At 36.4% G+C, this 17,394-nt stretch overlaps 1 protein-coding gene across 1 annotated transcript in view; it reads left to right on the top strand.

Annotated features, from left to right (window-relative positions):
- LOC149794553 (tyrosine-protein kinase JAK2-like) overlaps nucleotides 1–17,394 on the top strand; it is an 87,701-nt gene that overhangs the window by 61,858 nt on the left and 8,449 nt on the right. The window contains exons 12-13 of the mRNA XM_089969129.1: nucleotides 5,852–6,027; nucleotides 12,640–12,936. Of these exons, the coding sequence (XP_089825255.1) occupies nucleotides 5,852–6,027; nucleotides 12,640–12,936 (473 nt within the window). The remainder of the gene's footprint in view (nucleotides 1–5,851; nucleotides 6,028–12,639; nucleotides 12,937–17,394) is intronic.

Raw genomic sequence — 17,394 nt, 5'->3', positions numbered from 1 at the left:
TGTTGCCACTCTGGCTTGTGACCAGATTATTGAGATGACTGACTGGCCATCCATCGGTGCTTGTGGCCAGAGGTAGTCAGTTACAATAAGTCTGGCCACATTATATATTAGAAGAAACTATGACAAGTCCATCATGTGCAGTTTTTCATACCATCAATCAACTGCATGTCCATCTACCTACCCAGCTGGCATTTCCAGGAAAACAGACCATGTCAGCTGTACATTACCAGTTCAGTCTACCATCCAGTATCTTTGCAGTATTCTATGGGCAGATACCAGAATGTACAGTTGAGAATGCCACTCTATCGAGCTTCTTGCAGGTTTCTTTGTTTTCCATTCCAAATTGGCCCTATACCTGTTTCTCATATTCCCATTTGAACTCTACACTAACAATTCCAATACTCTTGTGATATCAGTACAAAACCAAAATGATAGATAAATAATAACTGTCTCATATGAGATGCCCATGTAACACATCTGTTATCATCTAATGAATTAATCATTTTGCAGCATTAACACACCAAGAGTGATATGTAACACACAATGGTGGTGTGCCACATTCTCCAAGAGTAACATTATTGTTTACATTATGTGCAGTACGTATTGTTTAAAGAAATGTCTTAGAAAACTTTCAATACATTCTGAATATGTATGTCCCCAAATTTCAGAACTCTAATATTATATTTTAAAGGATATTTCTGTATGACAGATTGTACAGTTTATATGTAATCATTAGTGGAATATCCCTGCCAAAACCCAGTTTGTGCTTCATATTAATTTAATTACTTTCAGTCGATTTGTAAATATCTTAGACATAGCATTAATCAAATCATTAATTAGTAAAAATTAGTAAGATTGCTGTTGTTTATGTAATGGCCTTCTCCCCTTGAGCCAGGACAAATACCAGTGCTAAAAACTATTTTAAAGAAAGTGCTACTAACATTGGTGTGATAAGCTGTGTAGTACACTTCAGAAAAGTTAATTCCTATCCCATCTGGTCCACAAGCTTTTCCAGATTGAGTCTAAATATACTTTGTATAACTTCTTCAAATGTAGGTTCATGAAGAAGATCACAGTCTGCACGGTTCCTCCTCATTACTATCACCAATAACTTTTCCTGAATATACAGTCCAACCACTTATTTCGACATTGCTTATGTTGACAAGCCACCTGTGTTGATAAAAATGCAAAGTCCTCGGCCCATGGTCTGTTGTTACTACCAAATTTGTCATGCACATCATTGTTGAGATAAAAAAAATAACTGTATATGTCAACAGAAGCTCTCAGTCCCATTTGAACAAATCCTTTGTTTTTCAATTGTTTATGTTGACAAGCTGCCAGTTCCAACCCATTCTTTGTTCAACAATTATTTGATGTTGCTGCCACAATAAGAAAATGGCATTTGCTTGGTCCTTCAAAGATGGTTTTCTTGGCAATGTTAATAACACATGCATCCTTCATCGAAGCAAGCCAGCTACAATCTTAAAAACAATGCATCTTTGGTTTTCCAAAGTGATTGGAACATATGTCATGAATGTTTCCTTGATGCAGAAAAAAAGTAATTTTATGCTTACAATGGCTGCCATTGGCAGCATAAAATGCAAATTAAATTAATAATCTTTTGAAACTAAGTATCTGGCTGTCAGTTTAATCAAAGGTGGGACATTTTACAAAGATGTTTCTGAAATTTTTTATTTTGTTCACATTTCTTCATTTTCCTATGAGTAGCATTATCCCCTTGTTAGCTTGACAATAGTTGTCTCAGGCAGACCAAAATCTAGGCTAATTTAACTACATGTACATGTAGCATGTAAACAACCGCTATACATCTATATGCTTCTGGTGATAAGGAATATTTAGTGATGTGTTTGTTGCCAGTGAAATATATCAAATGAGGACTACCATTTTTTATATATATATCTTATGTGTTTTCTCACTGGATGTGATTGTAGCATGAATTTTCTAACATGTGACCTTTGCTGGAATTCATAGAATTTTCAGATACATGCACTGTACTTTACGTAATATGGATTGTACTACACAAATTTAAGTTGTCAATTCAAACAGTATTTCATACTAGTTTTGTTTTCATTTAATCACAATTCCCATTGTTTATTTTCTCCCAGTGTAAATCCTACTCACTAACAAGAGGCCACCTCTTAAAAATTTCAATTGTATGCACATTTATTCAGCACACTCCCCCCAGCATTTATCTCAGCATCCACTTATGTTGACAATATTACCTTGGTCCAGAACATTTCAAGATGAACAGGTATGACTGTAGTAGTAAAGATCTCAATGGGTACCTGCCCATTGATAATAACCCATGTAATAAAATGGACAATCCAGGTACCAGTTATAAATTTTAAAAAGCCCAACATATTTCCAAGTTCAGCTCAAAGACATCAGGAGCAAGCAAGGCAAAGAATAATGATTACAGTTTGAGCCTCATATCATGGGACTCTTGGCTGTTGTGCATTTATTCAACATTAGGCTTCCTTCTGATTTCCTTATTTTACATGAATTAGTTTCAAGAAAACAGACAGGTTTCTTTAATGTGAAACCATGTGTCACAGATTCATTCTGTTTGATACATATGTAGCAGACCAGTCTAAATTTAAAAAATGGCAACAGATATTAAGAGAAACAGGATTCATATTGATTGGACTCGTGGAAGTTATATGGCTGAAAAATGTAACAGGAGAGGGATTTTGTTAAAAACATGTTGCATCTGGAAAAAGACAAATCAATAGCACTTTACAATTTTGAAAGAAGAATTCATCATTGATACAATATATTCAATGAAGAAAAGGGATTTTGGAGCAAATTATATCTTTCCAAGCCAGATCACATGACTACCTGTAATACATGCATCCTTCTTGATGTTTCCATCACATTAGAGAGCCTAACCACATCTGCCTGCAAACGTATGCAACCATCTTGATGTTTCTCTCACATTAATATGGAACCTTCTCACATTTGCCTGCAAATGTATGCATCCTTTTTGATGTTTCCATCAAGCCTATACTGTGTAACATTATGGTGGCCAACTTATGGTGGCAAGGGGAGGTCATTACAATTTTGTCTGGAAGCATTTGTTTCCCATAGATTCTATTTGCATCATCTGTACAATAGATAGATAGAAGGCAAAGTTTTGATGTATTTCCAACAGGGCTGTATTCGATGAATAAGTTTTGATGCCTTTCCAGCATATTCAATTAATAACAGTTTATTTCCTATTGATATGTGATTGGGAAATCCTATATGGTTTTTGATGTCTTTCCAGCAGGGCTGTATTCAATGAATAACAGTTTATCTCCTAATGATATGTGATTGGGAAATCCTGTATGGTTTTGATGTCTTTCCAGCAGAGCTGTATTCAGTGAATAACAGTTTGATGTCTTTCCAGCAGGGCTGTATTCAGTTAATAACAGTTTTGATGTCTTTCCAGCAGGGCTATATTCAATGAATAACAGTTTATTTCCTAATGATATGTGATTGGGAAATCCTGTATGATTTTGATATCTTTCCAGCAGGGCTGTATTCAATGAATAACAGTTTATTTCCTAATGATATTTGATTGGAAAATCCTGTATGGTTTTGTAATGTCATGAACATTAATCAAATACCAAGCAGTCAGATCAGGAGTTCATATCTTGGTGCTAAATACTTGGATGTTCTGTGTTGATACAATACAACTGTAAAGACAACTGTGTTGGAAGACCACTTGTCATCAGGGACCTAATTTTTCATGCACAGGTCAATTTTGTTAAATATTGCAGTCACTCGCTGCAGCATAGTATTCCATTTTATTAGGCATATGTTGTCATGGATCCCATTTCATTATGTAATTACAGGCTAAGGCTGATGTTGTCATGGATTCCATTCCATTCTGTAATGATGCAATAAGGCAGATGTTGTCATGGATCCTGTTTCATTATGTAATGATGCAATAAGGCAGGTATGGTCATGAGTCCCATTTCATTATGTAATGATGCAAATAGGCAGATGTGGTCATGGATTCCATTTCATTTTGTAATGATGCAATAAGGCAGGTATGGTCATGAGTCCCATTTCATTTTGTAATGATGCAATAAGGCAGATGTGGTTATGAATCCCATTTCATTTTGTAATGATGCAATAAGGCAGGTATGGTCATGAGTCCCATTTCATTTTGTAATGATGCAATAAGGCAGATGTGGTTATGAATCCCATTTCATTATGTAATGATGCAATAAGGCAGGTATGGTCATGAGTCCCATTTCATTTTGTAATGATGCAATAAGGCAGATGTGGTCATGGATTCCATTTCATTTTGTAATGATGCAATAAGGCAGATGTGGTTATGAATCCCATTTCATTTTGTAATGATGCAATAAGGCAGATGTGGTTATGGATCCTGTTTCATTATGTAATGATGCAAATAGGCAGATGTGGTCATGGATTCCATTTCATTTTGTAATGACGCAATAAGGCAGATGTGGTTATGGATCCTGTTTCATTATGTAATGATGCAAATAGGCAGATGTCTTGGATTCCATTTCATAATGTAATGATGCAATAAGGCAGATGTGGTTATGAATCCCATTTCATTATGTAATGATGCAATAAGGCAGGTATGGTCATGAGTCCCATTTCATTTTGTAATGATGCAATAAGGCAGATGTGGTCATGGATTCCATTTCATTTTGTAATGATGCAATAAGGCAGATGTGGTTATGGATCCTGTTTCATTATGTAATGATGCAAATAGGCAGATGTCTTGGATTCCATTTCATAATGTAATGATGTAATAAGGCAGATGTGGTTATGGATCCTGTTTCATTATGTAATGATGCAAATAGGCAGATGTGGTCATGGATTCCATTTCATTTTGTAATGACGCAATAAGGCAGATGTGGTTATGGATCCTGTTTCATTATGTAATGATGCAAATAGGCAGATGTCTTGGATTCCATTTCATAATGTAATGATGCAATAAGGCAGATGTGGTTATGAATCCCATTTCATGTTGTAATGATGCAATAAGGCAGATGTGGTTATGGATCCTGTTTCATTATGTAATGATGCAAATAGGCAGATGTGGTCATGGATTCCATTTCATTATGTAATGACGCAATAAGGCAGATGTGGTTATGGATCCTGTTTCATTATGTAATGATGCAAATAGGCAGATGTCTTGGATTCCATTTCATAATGTAATGATGCAAATAGGCAGATGTCTTGGATTCCATTTCATAATGTAATGATGCAAATAGGCAGATGTCTTGGATTCCATTTCATAATGTAATGATGCAATAAAGCAGATGTGGCCATGGATCCCATTTCATTATGTAATGATAGGATAAAGCAGATGTGGCCATGGATCCCATTTCATTATGTAATGATAGGATAAAACAGATGTGGCCATGGATCCCATTTCATTATGTAATGATAGGATAAAGCAGATGTGGTCATGGATTCCATTTCATTATGAACTCATACGATAAGGTATATATTGTCATGGATTCCATTTCATATAATCTTAATGTTTCTGATACCTCTGCATAAGGTGACCTCATGTATAAGGCTGTCCTTTTGTATGGCCCCAATCAATAATATCAAAGTACTGTACTGCAAGTACCCCATTTGAAAGACTACCCATGTAAAAACTGGTCTCCCACGATAGGTTTCACAGCATCAGCCTGGTCAAAACTGATAAATAATCGAGTCATTCAGATCTACCACATATTTTTTGTTACAGTTAGCATGTTTGAAATGTCTTCATGTTAGAGTAATCCTTGTTAAAGTTAGCTAGATTGTTGTAGATTTACAGTTGACAATGGAGATAAAAAAATCTTTTCATGTGCAGGGTATGGAGCATCTGACCAGTAAGAAGATTGTACATGGTGATCTCACTGCATCCAATGTTTTACTGAGTAAGATCCTGGTGGCAAAGGTGTGTGACTTTGGATGGGGAAAAGAACAGGACCAGGATCAGTCTCCATACATCCGGAATTCTACCAAAGCCCAGTTTCACTATCTCTGGTAAGGAGATTGGTATCTGAAATACCAAGATGGCATTGTTTTTATCGTAGATTTAAGTTGCCAAAACTAATACTTATGAAAGTTAATTCCCCTTTCTTATCTTGCTTTCTATTGTTATTGGTTCAGAAAATATAAAGTCAGAGGAATGATGTATAGTATTAAAATTGAAAATCAATGCTGGAACTTTTTTTATGCAAAATTCTGGAAAATGTTGTATATTTAAAAAGGGTCATTCCAAAATGTTTTTTTAAATCTTTTATATTAGCTAACATTTCACAAAATATATAAGCGGCATGAGCAGAAGGAAAACAAATTATACTTTATGGCATAAATAGAATGATTACATGAAATATGTATGAGACATGTATTTGGAAAACAAATGTGTCCCTATCAGACTCCATCATAGTTAAACTACCATGTAATTAGCTTAACACATATTTCATGCACCAAATAAATTAATCCACTGATATTTAATAGATAATTAAAATATTTGATAATTAAAATATTTTGGGGAGTTTTAGTAAATATAATGTAATCAGTCATCAGTGGTGCAGAAATCCATTTTTCTGTATTGTCCAGGTAGGAAATTGTTTCTTAAAGATGAGCAACTTTTGCATTGTTTTCTGTGGGCAAGTAAATTGTGGCTTTAACTTGAAATGACATTTCCTGTGTGCATTGTTTACACAATCAACATTCATATTTACCACTTAATACCATACATGGGCATTTACATTTAAATTTATTGATTAGGACTGAAACTAATCACAGCTTGTGTGGATACAACGTGGAAGCAGACAGTACTGGTTTAGGCGGTATCATTTGATGGTTACATCACAAAGAATTTTATTTGCAGGAGAATCGGCTTCCCTTAATAATCCATCGTTTTGAATCAGTCACTGGACTCTTTGAAACAGCTATGAGCCAGTGTATGTAGATGAATAGTTTTCTTATAAAACTAGGACCAGTTGGTGAAAGGATGATTGATTGATTGATTGAATGATTGATTGTGAATTTTACTGCACACCAGCATTATAAGCCTATTTAGTGCCACAGAAGAAGGTATATGAGAAAAAAGAATAGTCAAACAGGTTTATTAAAAGCGAGCAATGAAAGTTAAAAAAACATGAGCATATGGTAGAAATACATGAGGGTTCCTGATTAACACAGGATATAAATGTTCTTTGCAGATTGTAAAAAGGTAATAAAAAATATAGAAGAGTGATTAACAGTATAAATGTTCATTAAAAATACTCAAAATAAATAGGATTGCACACCAGTTAAATATTTTTATAAATTTTAACTTCCTTGAACAAGTTTGATATAGAAGTCACATTTGCCCTAACAGAAAGTTCCTTCATATGTTAACCATTGTAGTAATGATTGGCTAAAATTAAAAATGACTATGACAGGTAATAGAATAAAGAAAAAATAATGGGAGTTCAGTGATTCCAGGAGTTTATTTGGCTTCAGGCAAGCGAAGATCAGACAATGTTTAAATCTTATAATATATGTAAGAAATACCCCTCAATTTCAGACAACTTAAGTGAATTATTTGAAGGACAGATTATTACAAGGAAAGACACTGTTAACACATCAAAAAAGTTCAAAGCACAGTACATGTCCGTTCAAAGCACAGTACATGTCAGTTCAAAGCACAGTACATGTCAGTTCAAATTTGATAATGAAAAGGCCAAATCTGAGGGGAAAAAAGTTGAGAGTGATTTAGACAGAGTGATCAATAAGTACAGTGTGAGCCAAACTTAGCACTACAAGAAACTGTTAAAATACAGCATATGCGACAGCAGAGAAAATCTTTTTCAGACTATGAATTTCTGAGTACAAATAAAAAAATTCATCACGTCAACAGAACTGCATGCATAGTTTTCATCAGCAATATATAGGACATCCTACTGAAAAATGTTAGGGATGAAACATCAAGGGCTAAATATAGATCAATCCTTTCAGATGCTGAGAACTGATTTAGAAGTTATGACCAAGAATGCATTCTTATTAGATTTATAGACCCTGACCATAAAAGTTGAAATTTCAGTGCTTGGTTGTGTCGAATATCTTGAAAGCTCTCGTTTGTGGATTTTTTTTTACTGCATTAAGAGAGGACTTTGTATTCTCCATCAAGTGCTTTTTCCTCATCACATTATATTAGGATAACTTACTTTACAGCCCTCCCGGAATGATGGAAAATGACTATCTGTCCATATATTATTATATAGACAATGGGAAGCAACTCTTACAGGTTAACTTCCCTTCTACCATCTAAGTGGATACCATCATGTCCAGTTTAATCCAGTTTTTACTTTCACTACCATGTGCTAAGATGTCCTCCAGACAATCCATTTAAATGATATAACTTCTAGAAGTTAAATTTATTGATCCACATTTCTTTTTAATTGGTACAATAAATCATAATATTTGATATGGTGCAACTTTCTTGTGAAATCCAGTGAATTTATTGATATTTTTGAAATTATCAGACCTTTTATTTCAATCAGTACCATTTAATTTCACCAGATAAAGTTTCAGGCACTGATTAACTGTTGTACCTCTGAGTCATTTCAGTAATGTGGTTTACTCTATTTAAGTTTTTATATATATCTATATATTTGTAGCATGGACTTTTTTTTTTCTCCACATCTTTACAGAGATGACAACTCAGTAGTGGACCACTCTGGTGGTCTAGTGGTTAGTGCGTCCTCCTTGGATGGTGGAGGTTATGGGTTCGGTCCCCAGCCGAGTCATACCAAAGACTTACAAAAAATGTACTAACAGCTGCCTCGCTTGGCACTCAGCATTAAGAGGTTAGTGTTAGGACTGGGTGGTCTGGTGTCAGGATAATGTGACTGGGTGGGACATCATGCCACATGTCTGCGGCATGATGCCCCAGTGCTAGACATCACTATAAACTGTCACACTGCAGACATCGTAGCGATATGACTGAAAAATTGTTAAAGCTACGTTAATAATCCAAATCACACACACACACTCATTAGTGTAAGAGATCAAAGGTTGCAGAGCCATAGATATGAGACGCATCTACACATACAATTATTCATTGGCACACACATAAAATTTGTGGTACTTGGCCCTTGGTACGAAAATACTTGGTCCAACATTTTGAAAAAGTAGTTCCAGGACTGCGAAAATGAACATGCTCCAGTACATTGTAATAGACACTTCACATCAGAATCATTGACTTGGCACATGGGAGACGTTGAGATGCCCTCTCCATCCCTCATGCAGATGCAGAAACAGCACCAGAGTAACTTCCTCCTTACTTGACTTTACATATCTGACAATTTTTGTCATCTAGCAAAGAAAAGAGCCACTAATAGTCATTGCTGTTTTGCTCTACTCTCCTTCCTTTTCAGTTTTCCACTTTTGTTACGACATCAAATTTAGTAGTCGAGAAAGCAAAATGCATAAGTGTTAACCATTATTATACATTTCAGTCGCATGACCCTGTTAGGGAACATACAAGAGAAAATATGATTGTTGCTAGAGATCTTGCAGCGGCGATTCACAGGAATGGCATTGTTATAAATGTAGACAAAGAGAAGCAACTCTTACATGTCAACTCCCCTTGTTACCTGCTTGGTGGCTACAATGGTTTAAACCCGTTATTTTTTTCTGGGTTTGTTGGTTATTTGTAATATCATTAAGTAAGTATTAGTTATCGCAGAAACATAATTTACTAGAAACTTTGCTTTCTCTTTCAAATACATTACTGATCACATTACATTAAGAGAATAGTTAAGAGGAGGAGAAAATAATGAGCATCCTTCCCTTATCTGTGTCACCCAGTAGGAGATTGATTGCTGTACTAAAATGAAGAACTTCTAATGTTAGTTTATTGCAAGGAGAACATTTATTTATAGACACGAGCAGGACATCCTTGTGGTATTCCACACTTGATTATTGTTTCACTGCAAAACATTTTCCAGGCAAATCCTGTAAATATGGCATAAACATGTCCCAGTCAAAGGTTGTGCATGAATAGGGAGTGGTCACTATCTGTGCAGCCTGCACCAAGCCAACAAGATTCAGTTCCTCCTTAACAAGATCATGCTATGCACATGGAACTTGATAAGGCAGTCTGGGTGTGCCAGCTAGTTGACATGGCTAAGTCTCAAATTGAGACTCTACATTCAAGGCCAGACTTATAGAAACTGCTCGTATTACATGAGCTGAAATCTTCACTTTGTATCTGATCCTGTGAGAGTGCAGAGTAGATTGATTTAATAACTCCCCTTAGCCAAGCAGCCTGCACTTGTGGGGCTTTGTCTTGCCTTGAGTGGTAGGAAATATCTATAATAGTCGATGTGCATATTGTCTGTATATCTCAGGTAACAGCTGAGGGTACATCTCAGGTAACATCTGAGGGTGTACAGGGTCATTCAGCTTTGCTTTTCTTAACAGAACAATCAAGAAGATGGAATGAATAGTTGATTGATTGATTATTTGGATTAGAGAGGCCTTCACACAATTGTGCATGTGCCTATTGTTTATTCCTGCATGACAGGATAATAATTGTTCCTGGGGGAAGGAATTAGAGCCACATCCCCCAGGCATTTATGTGCTCACAGAGCACTGTTAATTTTAGCCTCAGGTCATGAGATAATGAGTCCCTTATGACTGGACTTTCAGTCTGCTATCAACTAGTCCATGTGTCTACCAAAGCAGTATGTGATGCCAGTTGCGATTGGTTGCCACTATGATGTCACATTGGGACACCTGGATTTGATGGGTGGAAATGGTTCCACATCTCTGTCATGCTACTGGAGGTATGGGAGAGGCAAGGGAGGAAAGGTACCTTGCAGCAGGTGCAAATGCACAGAGCCCTGAAACACCAGTCTGTACTTAATCAAATTTAGTCCAGTTATTTTAATGGACAATAAAAAATGCCAATAACTTATAGCCACATGTGCAGTTAGATCAAATCAAATGAGTCTTAAAAATGTTCCTACTTCCTAAAAAATCTAATAGTTCTAGTACATAGTGTACATTATAAGTGCCCTACAAATTTCTAATTACTAATATGTCTTTGTTAAGGCCTCTGTGCATGTTTTCCGTGCTTCTTTCTACACCCTGGATTTACCTCAGTGTCAAAGTATGTGTCCATGTTATCTGTACCTAAGTCCACACCCTAGATTTACCTCAATTTTTAAGTCTCTGTGCATGTTATCTGTGCTTTTGTTCACACCCTAGATTTACTTCAGTGTTTAAGTCTCTTTGCATGTGATCTCTGCCTCTCTTCACACCCTACCTTGATCTGAATGATAAAGTCTCTGTATGTTATCTGTGCTACTGTCAGCTCCTTGATTTATCTCAATGCTAAAGTATTTGTGCATGTTATCTGTGCCTCTGTCCACACCCTAGATTTACCTCAGTGTTAAAGTATGTATATATGTTATCTATGCCTCTGTCCTTACCCTAGATTAACCATGTTTATGTGTACATGCTATCTCTGCCTCTGTCTTCACCCTAGATTAACAACAATGTTAAAGTTTGTGTGCATGTAATCTGTTCCTCTACCCTCACCCTGGAATTACCTCAGTTTTAAAGTCTCATGGGTATGTTATCTTTGCCTCGGTCCTCACCCAAGATTAACCACAATGTTTAAATCTTGGGTGATTAACCACAGTGTCTAAATCTGTATGCATATTATCTGTGCCTCTGTTGACACCCAAGATTTACCTCAATGCTATCATTGTATCTGTCCATACTCTAGATTAACCTCAGTGATGTCTGTGCAGCTGTCTACACATTTGATCAGGTGTTGGCAATCTGTGGCATGAGTGCCAATAGTGGCACGCCTGACTCCTTGGAAAGGCATGCAGTACAAGTTGTAGTTTTGTATTGTGTGTACTAAGAGTGAAAAATTAAAGGGACAAATATGACCTGGTATACAGCACTCAACAATTGAACCATCCTGGCATAACAGTTCTAGAAGGTTGCCTATGTCTGCCCTAGATTAACCTCAGTGTTATCTGTGCAACTGTCCACATCCTAGATAACTTAGTGTAATACATGCATGCATTTACAGCCTAGATTGATCTCTGTGTTATCTGTGCATCTGTCCACATCCTAGATAACTCAGTGTTATCTGTACATCTGTCCACATCCTAGATAACTTGGTGTAATATGTGCATGCATTCACAGCCTAGATTAACCTCTGTGTTATCTGTGCATATGTCCACCCACAAAATTGATCACATTGCTTGTTACTTAGCTGAATAAAAGGCAGGCTGAATAAAAGTGGATCTGTTATGTTTTGGTTTAAACTAGAAACAAACATGCTTGCTATTGTGCGTGACCATTGTGGCTGTGGATCTCAGGGCATATTATTTGCTGATTCATGTCACAATTTATCTCAGTTACCCACATCTGATGCACCAGATATGCAACTTGGCTAAATTGAAATATGCCATCTTGTAATATACAGCCGATCAGGGTCTATGCTATTTGCATAAAGTTATAGGTAGATTAAACAGGATGGACCCTGGTATTTTTGGACATGATGGTCATCTGGGTCAGGGTTTTGGGCAGTTGGGTGCATGTTAAACATGGATAAACATGAGTATTATATTATTTCAGGTGTTCCCCAGAGGTGCTCAAGGAAAAGTCTTACAGCATTTCCTCTGATGTATGGAGTTTTGGTGTCACAGCATGGGAAGTGTATACTGATGCAGAAGAGCCCAAACTCCCAGAAATGGAACAACAGTATAAAAGTTTGTCTGAAATGGAATTATTGCACAGATGTCTCGGGAAAGAATACAGACTTACCAGGCCACAAATGTGTCCCCAAAATGTCTACAATGATATCCTGAAGGCATGCTGGCAATGGGAGATAGAGAAAAGGCCTACTTTTACTGATCTACGAAGAAAACTAGAGTAAGTCTTTTTGCAAAGAACAAAACATAATTATGTTATTAAATTTGGGGTGAAGAAATCTAATTAACAGAATGATCTAAATGGTAAACTCATGTGGGATTTTAAGAAATAATTAATATCTGTGTTTTGTCAATATGGTTTTCATATTGTTTTACAAAAGCATTTATCAGTTGTGTAGTTTTGTTTAATGGTATTAATTTAACTTCAAAAACCACTGTGACAGCTTTTCATAAAGGTTAATTATCAACTGCCATTAAATATCAGTGATACTACAGTATTGAGATGCTATCAGTCTTTTTGGTCTGTGTGTTCTTCCACCCATTCCTACATAACTCGAGCCCCCTTTTAAACAACAGGGTAGAAATTAGTCAAACCTAATACAGTACATTAGTAAATAACTCAACCCCCCTTTTAAACAGCAGGGTAGAAATTAATCAAACATAATACAGTACATTAGTACATAACCCCCTTTTAAACAGCAGGGTAGAAATTAGTCAAACCTAATACAGTACATCAGTACATAACTCAACCCCCTTTTAAACAGCAGAGTAGAAATTAATCAAACATAATACAGTACATTAGTACATAACCCCCTTTTAAACAGCAGGGTAGAAATTAGTCAAACCTAATACAGTACATCAGTACATAACTCAACCCCCTTTTAAACAGCAGAGTAGAAATTAATCAAACCTAATATTGTAACAGTACATTAGTACATAACTCAACCCCCTTTTAAACAGCAGGGTATAAATTATTCAAACCTAATACAGTACATTAGTACATAACTCAACCCCCTTTTAAACAGCAGGGTATAAATTATTCAAACCTAATACAGTACATTAGTATATAACTCAACCCCCTTTTAAACAGCAGGGTATAAATTATTCAAACCTAATACAGTACATCAGTACATAACTCAACCCCCTTTTAAACAGCAGAGTAGAAATTAATCAAACCTAATACAGTACATTAGTACATAACTCAACCCCCTTTTAAACAGCAGGGTATAAATTATTCAAACCTAATACAGTACATTAGTACATAACTCAACCCCCTTTTAAACCGCAGGGTAGAAATTAATCAAACCTAATACAGTACATTAGTAAATAACTCAACCCCCTTTTAAACAGCAGGGTAGAAATTAATCAAACCTAATACAGTACATTAGTACATAACTCAATCCCCTTTTAGACTGCAGGGTTGAAATTAATCAAACCTAATACAGTACATTAGTACATAACTCAACCCCCTTTTAAACCGCAGGGTAGAAATTAATCAAACCTAATACAGTACATTAGTACATAACTCAACCCCCTTTTAAACCGCAGGGTTGAAATTAATCAAACCTAATACAGTACATTAGTACATAACTCAACCCCCTTTTAAACTGCAGGGTTGAAATTAATCAAACCTAATACAGTACATTTGTTGCCCATTTGATAATCATGTGCAGTGGAGATATAAATTCTGAGATTTCCAGATGGTGCTTGAGAGAGTAATTTAAATTACAGTAATGTTTTCCTTTGTTTGTTAAAAACTCACTTGGCCACAAAGCAAAGTGTGCTTAAGGTGTGGCCCAGCATCTGTTGTGAGCTATGCATTGTTCATCATACAACTGTTAGTTGTTGCATCTTACCACTCTGGAGATCCATTTTTGTTTGAGTTTTATCACACTTGAATAATGGGCTTGTCCCAATCTCAGATAAATTTGATAATCATTGTGACTATGCATATTAATGAGGTAATTTTCCATTGGATTGGTTGAGCTTGTTTCCAATCAGAGGCCATATTTTGCTCAGACCTTTTTTTATATCAAACCTAGAGGATTGCCTTTTATCATTAGGATGTCATACAAGTTCAGTAATGAGCAAGAATTATACATATTAATGAGATGATCTTACATCTGATTGGCCAGGGAGACCATATTTCTGATGTATCTTTGAATAGTGACTTGTATCATCAAGAATTTGGATGAGATCAGTAATGAGTTAGATCCATCCATATTAAGGAGTTGAGATTGAATCTGATTGGCTAAGTTTGTTACCACACAGGAGACAACATAGCTGACCTGAGTTGGTCAGTCATGGAAAATGGGCTTGTATCATCAAGATCTCAGACGATTTTGATAATAAATGGGCTTGTGTTATTAAGATCTCAGATGATTTTGCTAATGAATGGGCTTGTATTAAGATCTCAGATGATTTTGATAATAAATGGCTTGTATTATTAAGATCTCAGATGATTTTGATAATAAATGAGCTTGTATTATTAAGATCTCAGATGATTTTGATAATAAATGGGCTTGTGGTTTTAAGATCTCAGATGATTCAGCTAATAAATGAGCTTGTATTATTAAGATCTCAGATGATTTTGATAATAAATGGGCTTGTATCATCAAGATCTCAGATGATTTTGATAATAAACAAGATTCATTCATACTAATGAGGCAGTCTTGCTTTGGATTATCTGAACATTCTATTGATGATAACATTTTGGTCAAAGTTGTTAAATGGTCTTATCAAGATGTTGGATGAGTTTGATTATGAATAAACTCACCACATGTTTATGAAGTAATGTTTTATTTTGTTTTTAAGCAAACTTTGTATATGCAGTCCTGGCAGGAACACATGATTATATAACAGATTCTGCATAATGATTGCCAGGTATTTTTCTGAGAGTAGTCCAATAATGAGACATAGAAACTTGGAACTTTTATTATGCTGAGTGAGGCCAGATCTTCAAGAAGAATGTATAAGACTGGAGAATGGGGTTGGGGTAGAGAGCATCAGTATTGAAAGTCAGATTAGACAATTGGAATTTTAAAAACTTACAGTGGCATATATATAAGGCAACTTAAAAACCAAAGTGACAGTAGGCCTTTCTTCTTGCAGAAATCTCACATTGAACATTAGTTTTTGTTTCACACACCTAAGTCCCAGGCATGAAGAGAGATATTGTAGGCCTGGGAAACTATAAGCGATTCTCTGTACCCATGCCCAGAAACCTTTCTTCAACATCCAACAACTGATTCTTGATCGGGTCTCATTGCTGTCTTTCACCAAGCCGAGCATGACTTTGAAGCAGCTGTTGAGCCCCGCTAACAGACACACCTAGGGTTCACTTTCATGCATGAGTTGTGTACTAATTGGAACAGCTATAGACTCAGTCTCCAATTCTGGCAACCTGGTGATGGGAGATGATGCATTCTGATCCACGTCCAAAGTGATCAAAAACCATAACAAGGCAACCCTCTGATCTGCTCATTGTCTTCCAGTATCCTATTCCACGGTCACATCAGTGAGTTCAGGAAACAGGTCACCAATGAGGCAACCTATTAAAGGCCCGTCAGCTAAGAACCCTGCCTTCATTTTCCTGTAATGACCAGATAAATTGGATGGACAAACCCCACTAAGACACTCCAGATGGGGAAATCCACCTACAAACCTTTATCTTCATTAATGGCATAGTTTCTCAAAGCAAGACAATATGAACACTGATTTCATCCCGGTATCTCTTTCTGCCATCCTTCTTCCAGCCGAAAATGCAGTATATTAGTCCCACCCTTGTCTAACATCCTAGTGGGAGGAAAACTTGGAAAAAAGACCATGAGGTTGACCCATATATCTGAGGGGAAACTCAATAGCCAGTGTAGACCTCCACAATGCATTCCTTCATATTCCCATTTGCAAGTCTTCACAGATAATAACTGAGGCTTGCTGTCAGGGTTATCACCTCTAGCAATACATTCATGTCCATGTCCCTGACATTATACTGCCAGGACAGTGTCCTCTTAAACCTCCAGATAATTGGTGTTTTTTGGTTCAAGCACATGCAATTCCTCTTTCCTTTTTTGTTTTGCATCAGATTCATTTTCAACAAGAACAAATCCTATTGTATAATGTCCCAGCTTTGCATTCATCTGGACTTGTGGTTTAAAAGCTTTCTGAGTTGGGTTCACCTCCACAAGATTGTGCTTTGTCAGTCACTAATGAGGTGTCTTCTGTTTGCTTGGAGAGTTGGATATCATCCCAGGAAACTCAACATGCAGCCATGGATCTTCCTGCCTTGGACTGCCTGCATTTGGAACTTTGTTGATAATTTTTTTCTTATGGAGAAAACGTTTGCCAACTAGACCAAATGATCAAAGCTTTGGACTACATATGCTCTGTCACAGTAACTGGTAGGACCTTTCGTAGCTTACAGCAGGCATTCAGGTTTGGCATCAGTCACTTGAAATCTTGATTCACAGACACCAGTATGACTTTCAAGCATGCCGATCTCTTATCCTCCTTGGTGAGTGAGGTTTAGAGCCTTCAGGAGTGGTCATGCACACCAACTCCAGGATATAAAACCATAGATAGATCTTTTAAGGCAGTGTGATCTGGAAAATGCATTCTGGCTCCTTGAGACACATCTTCTGTTGTCTGTTACCTTTCGAAGGCAAGTCCTCAGATCTTT

The sequence above is a fragment of the Sinohyriopsis cumingii genome, chromosome 8, assembly GCF_028554795.1.
Source record: "Sinohyriopsis cumingii isolate HCF-2022 chromosome 8, ASM2855479v2, whole genome shotgun sequence".
NCBI classification, from domain to species: Eukaryota; Metazoa; Mollusca; class Bivalvia; order Unionida; family Unionidae; genus Sinohyriopsis; species Sinohyriopsis cumingii.
This window is presented reverse-complemented; position numbering and strand designations above follow the sequence as displayed.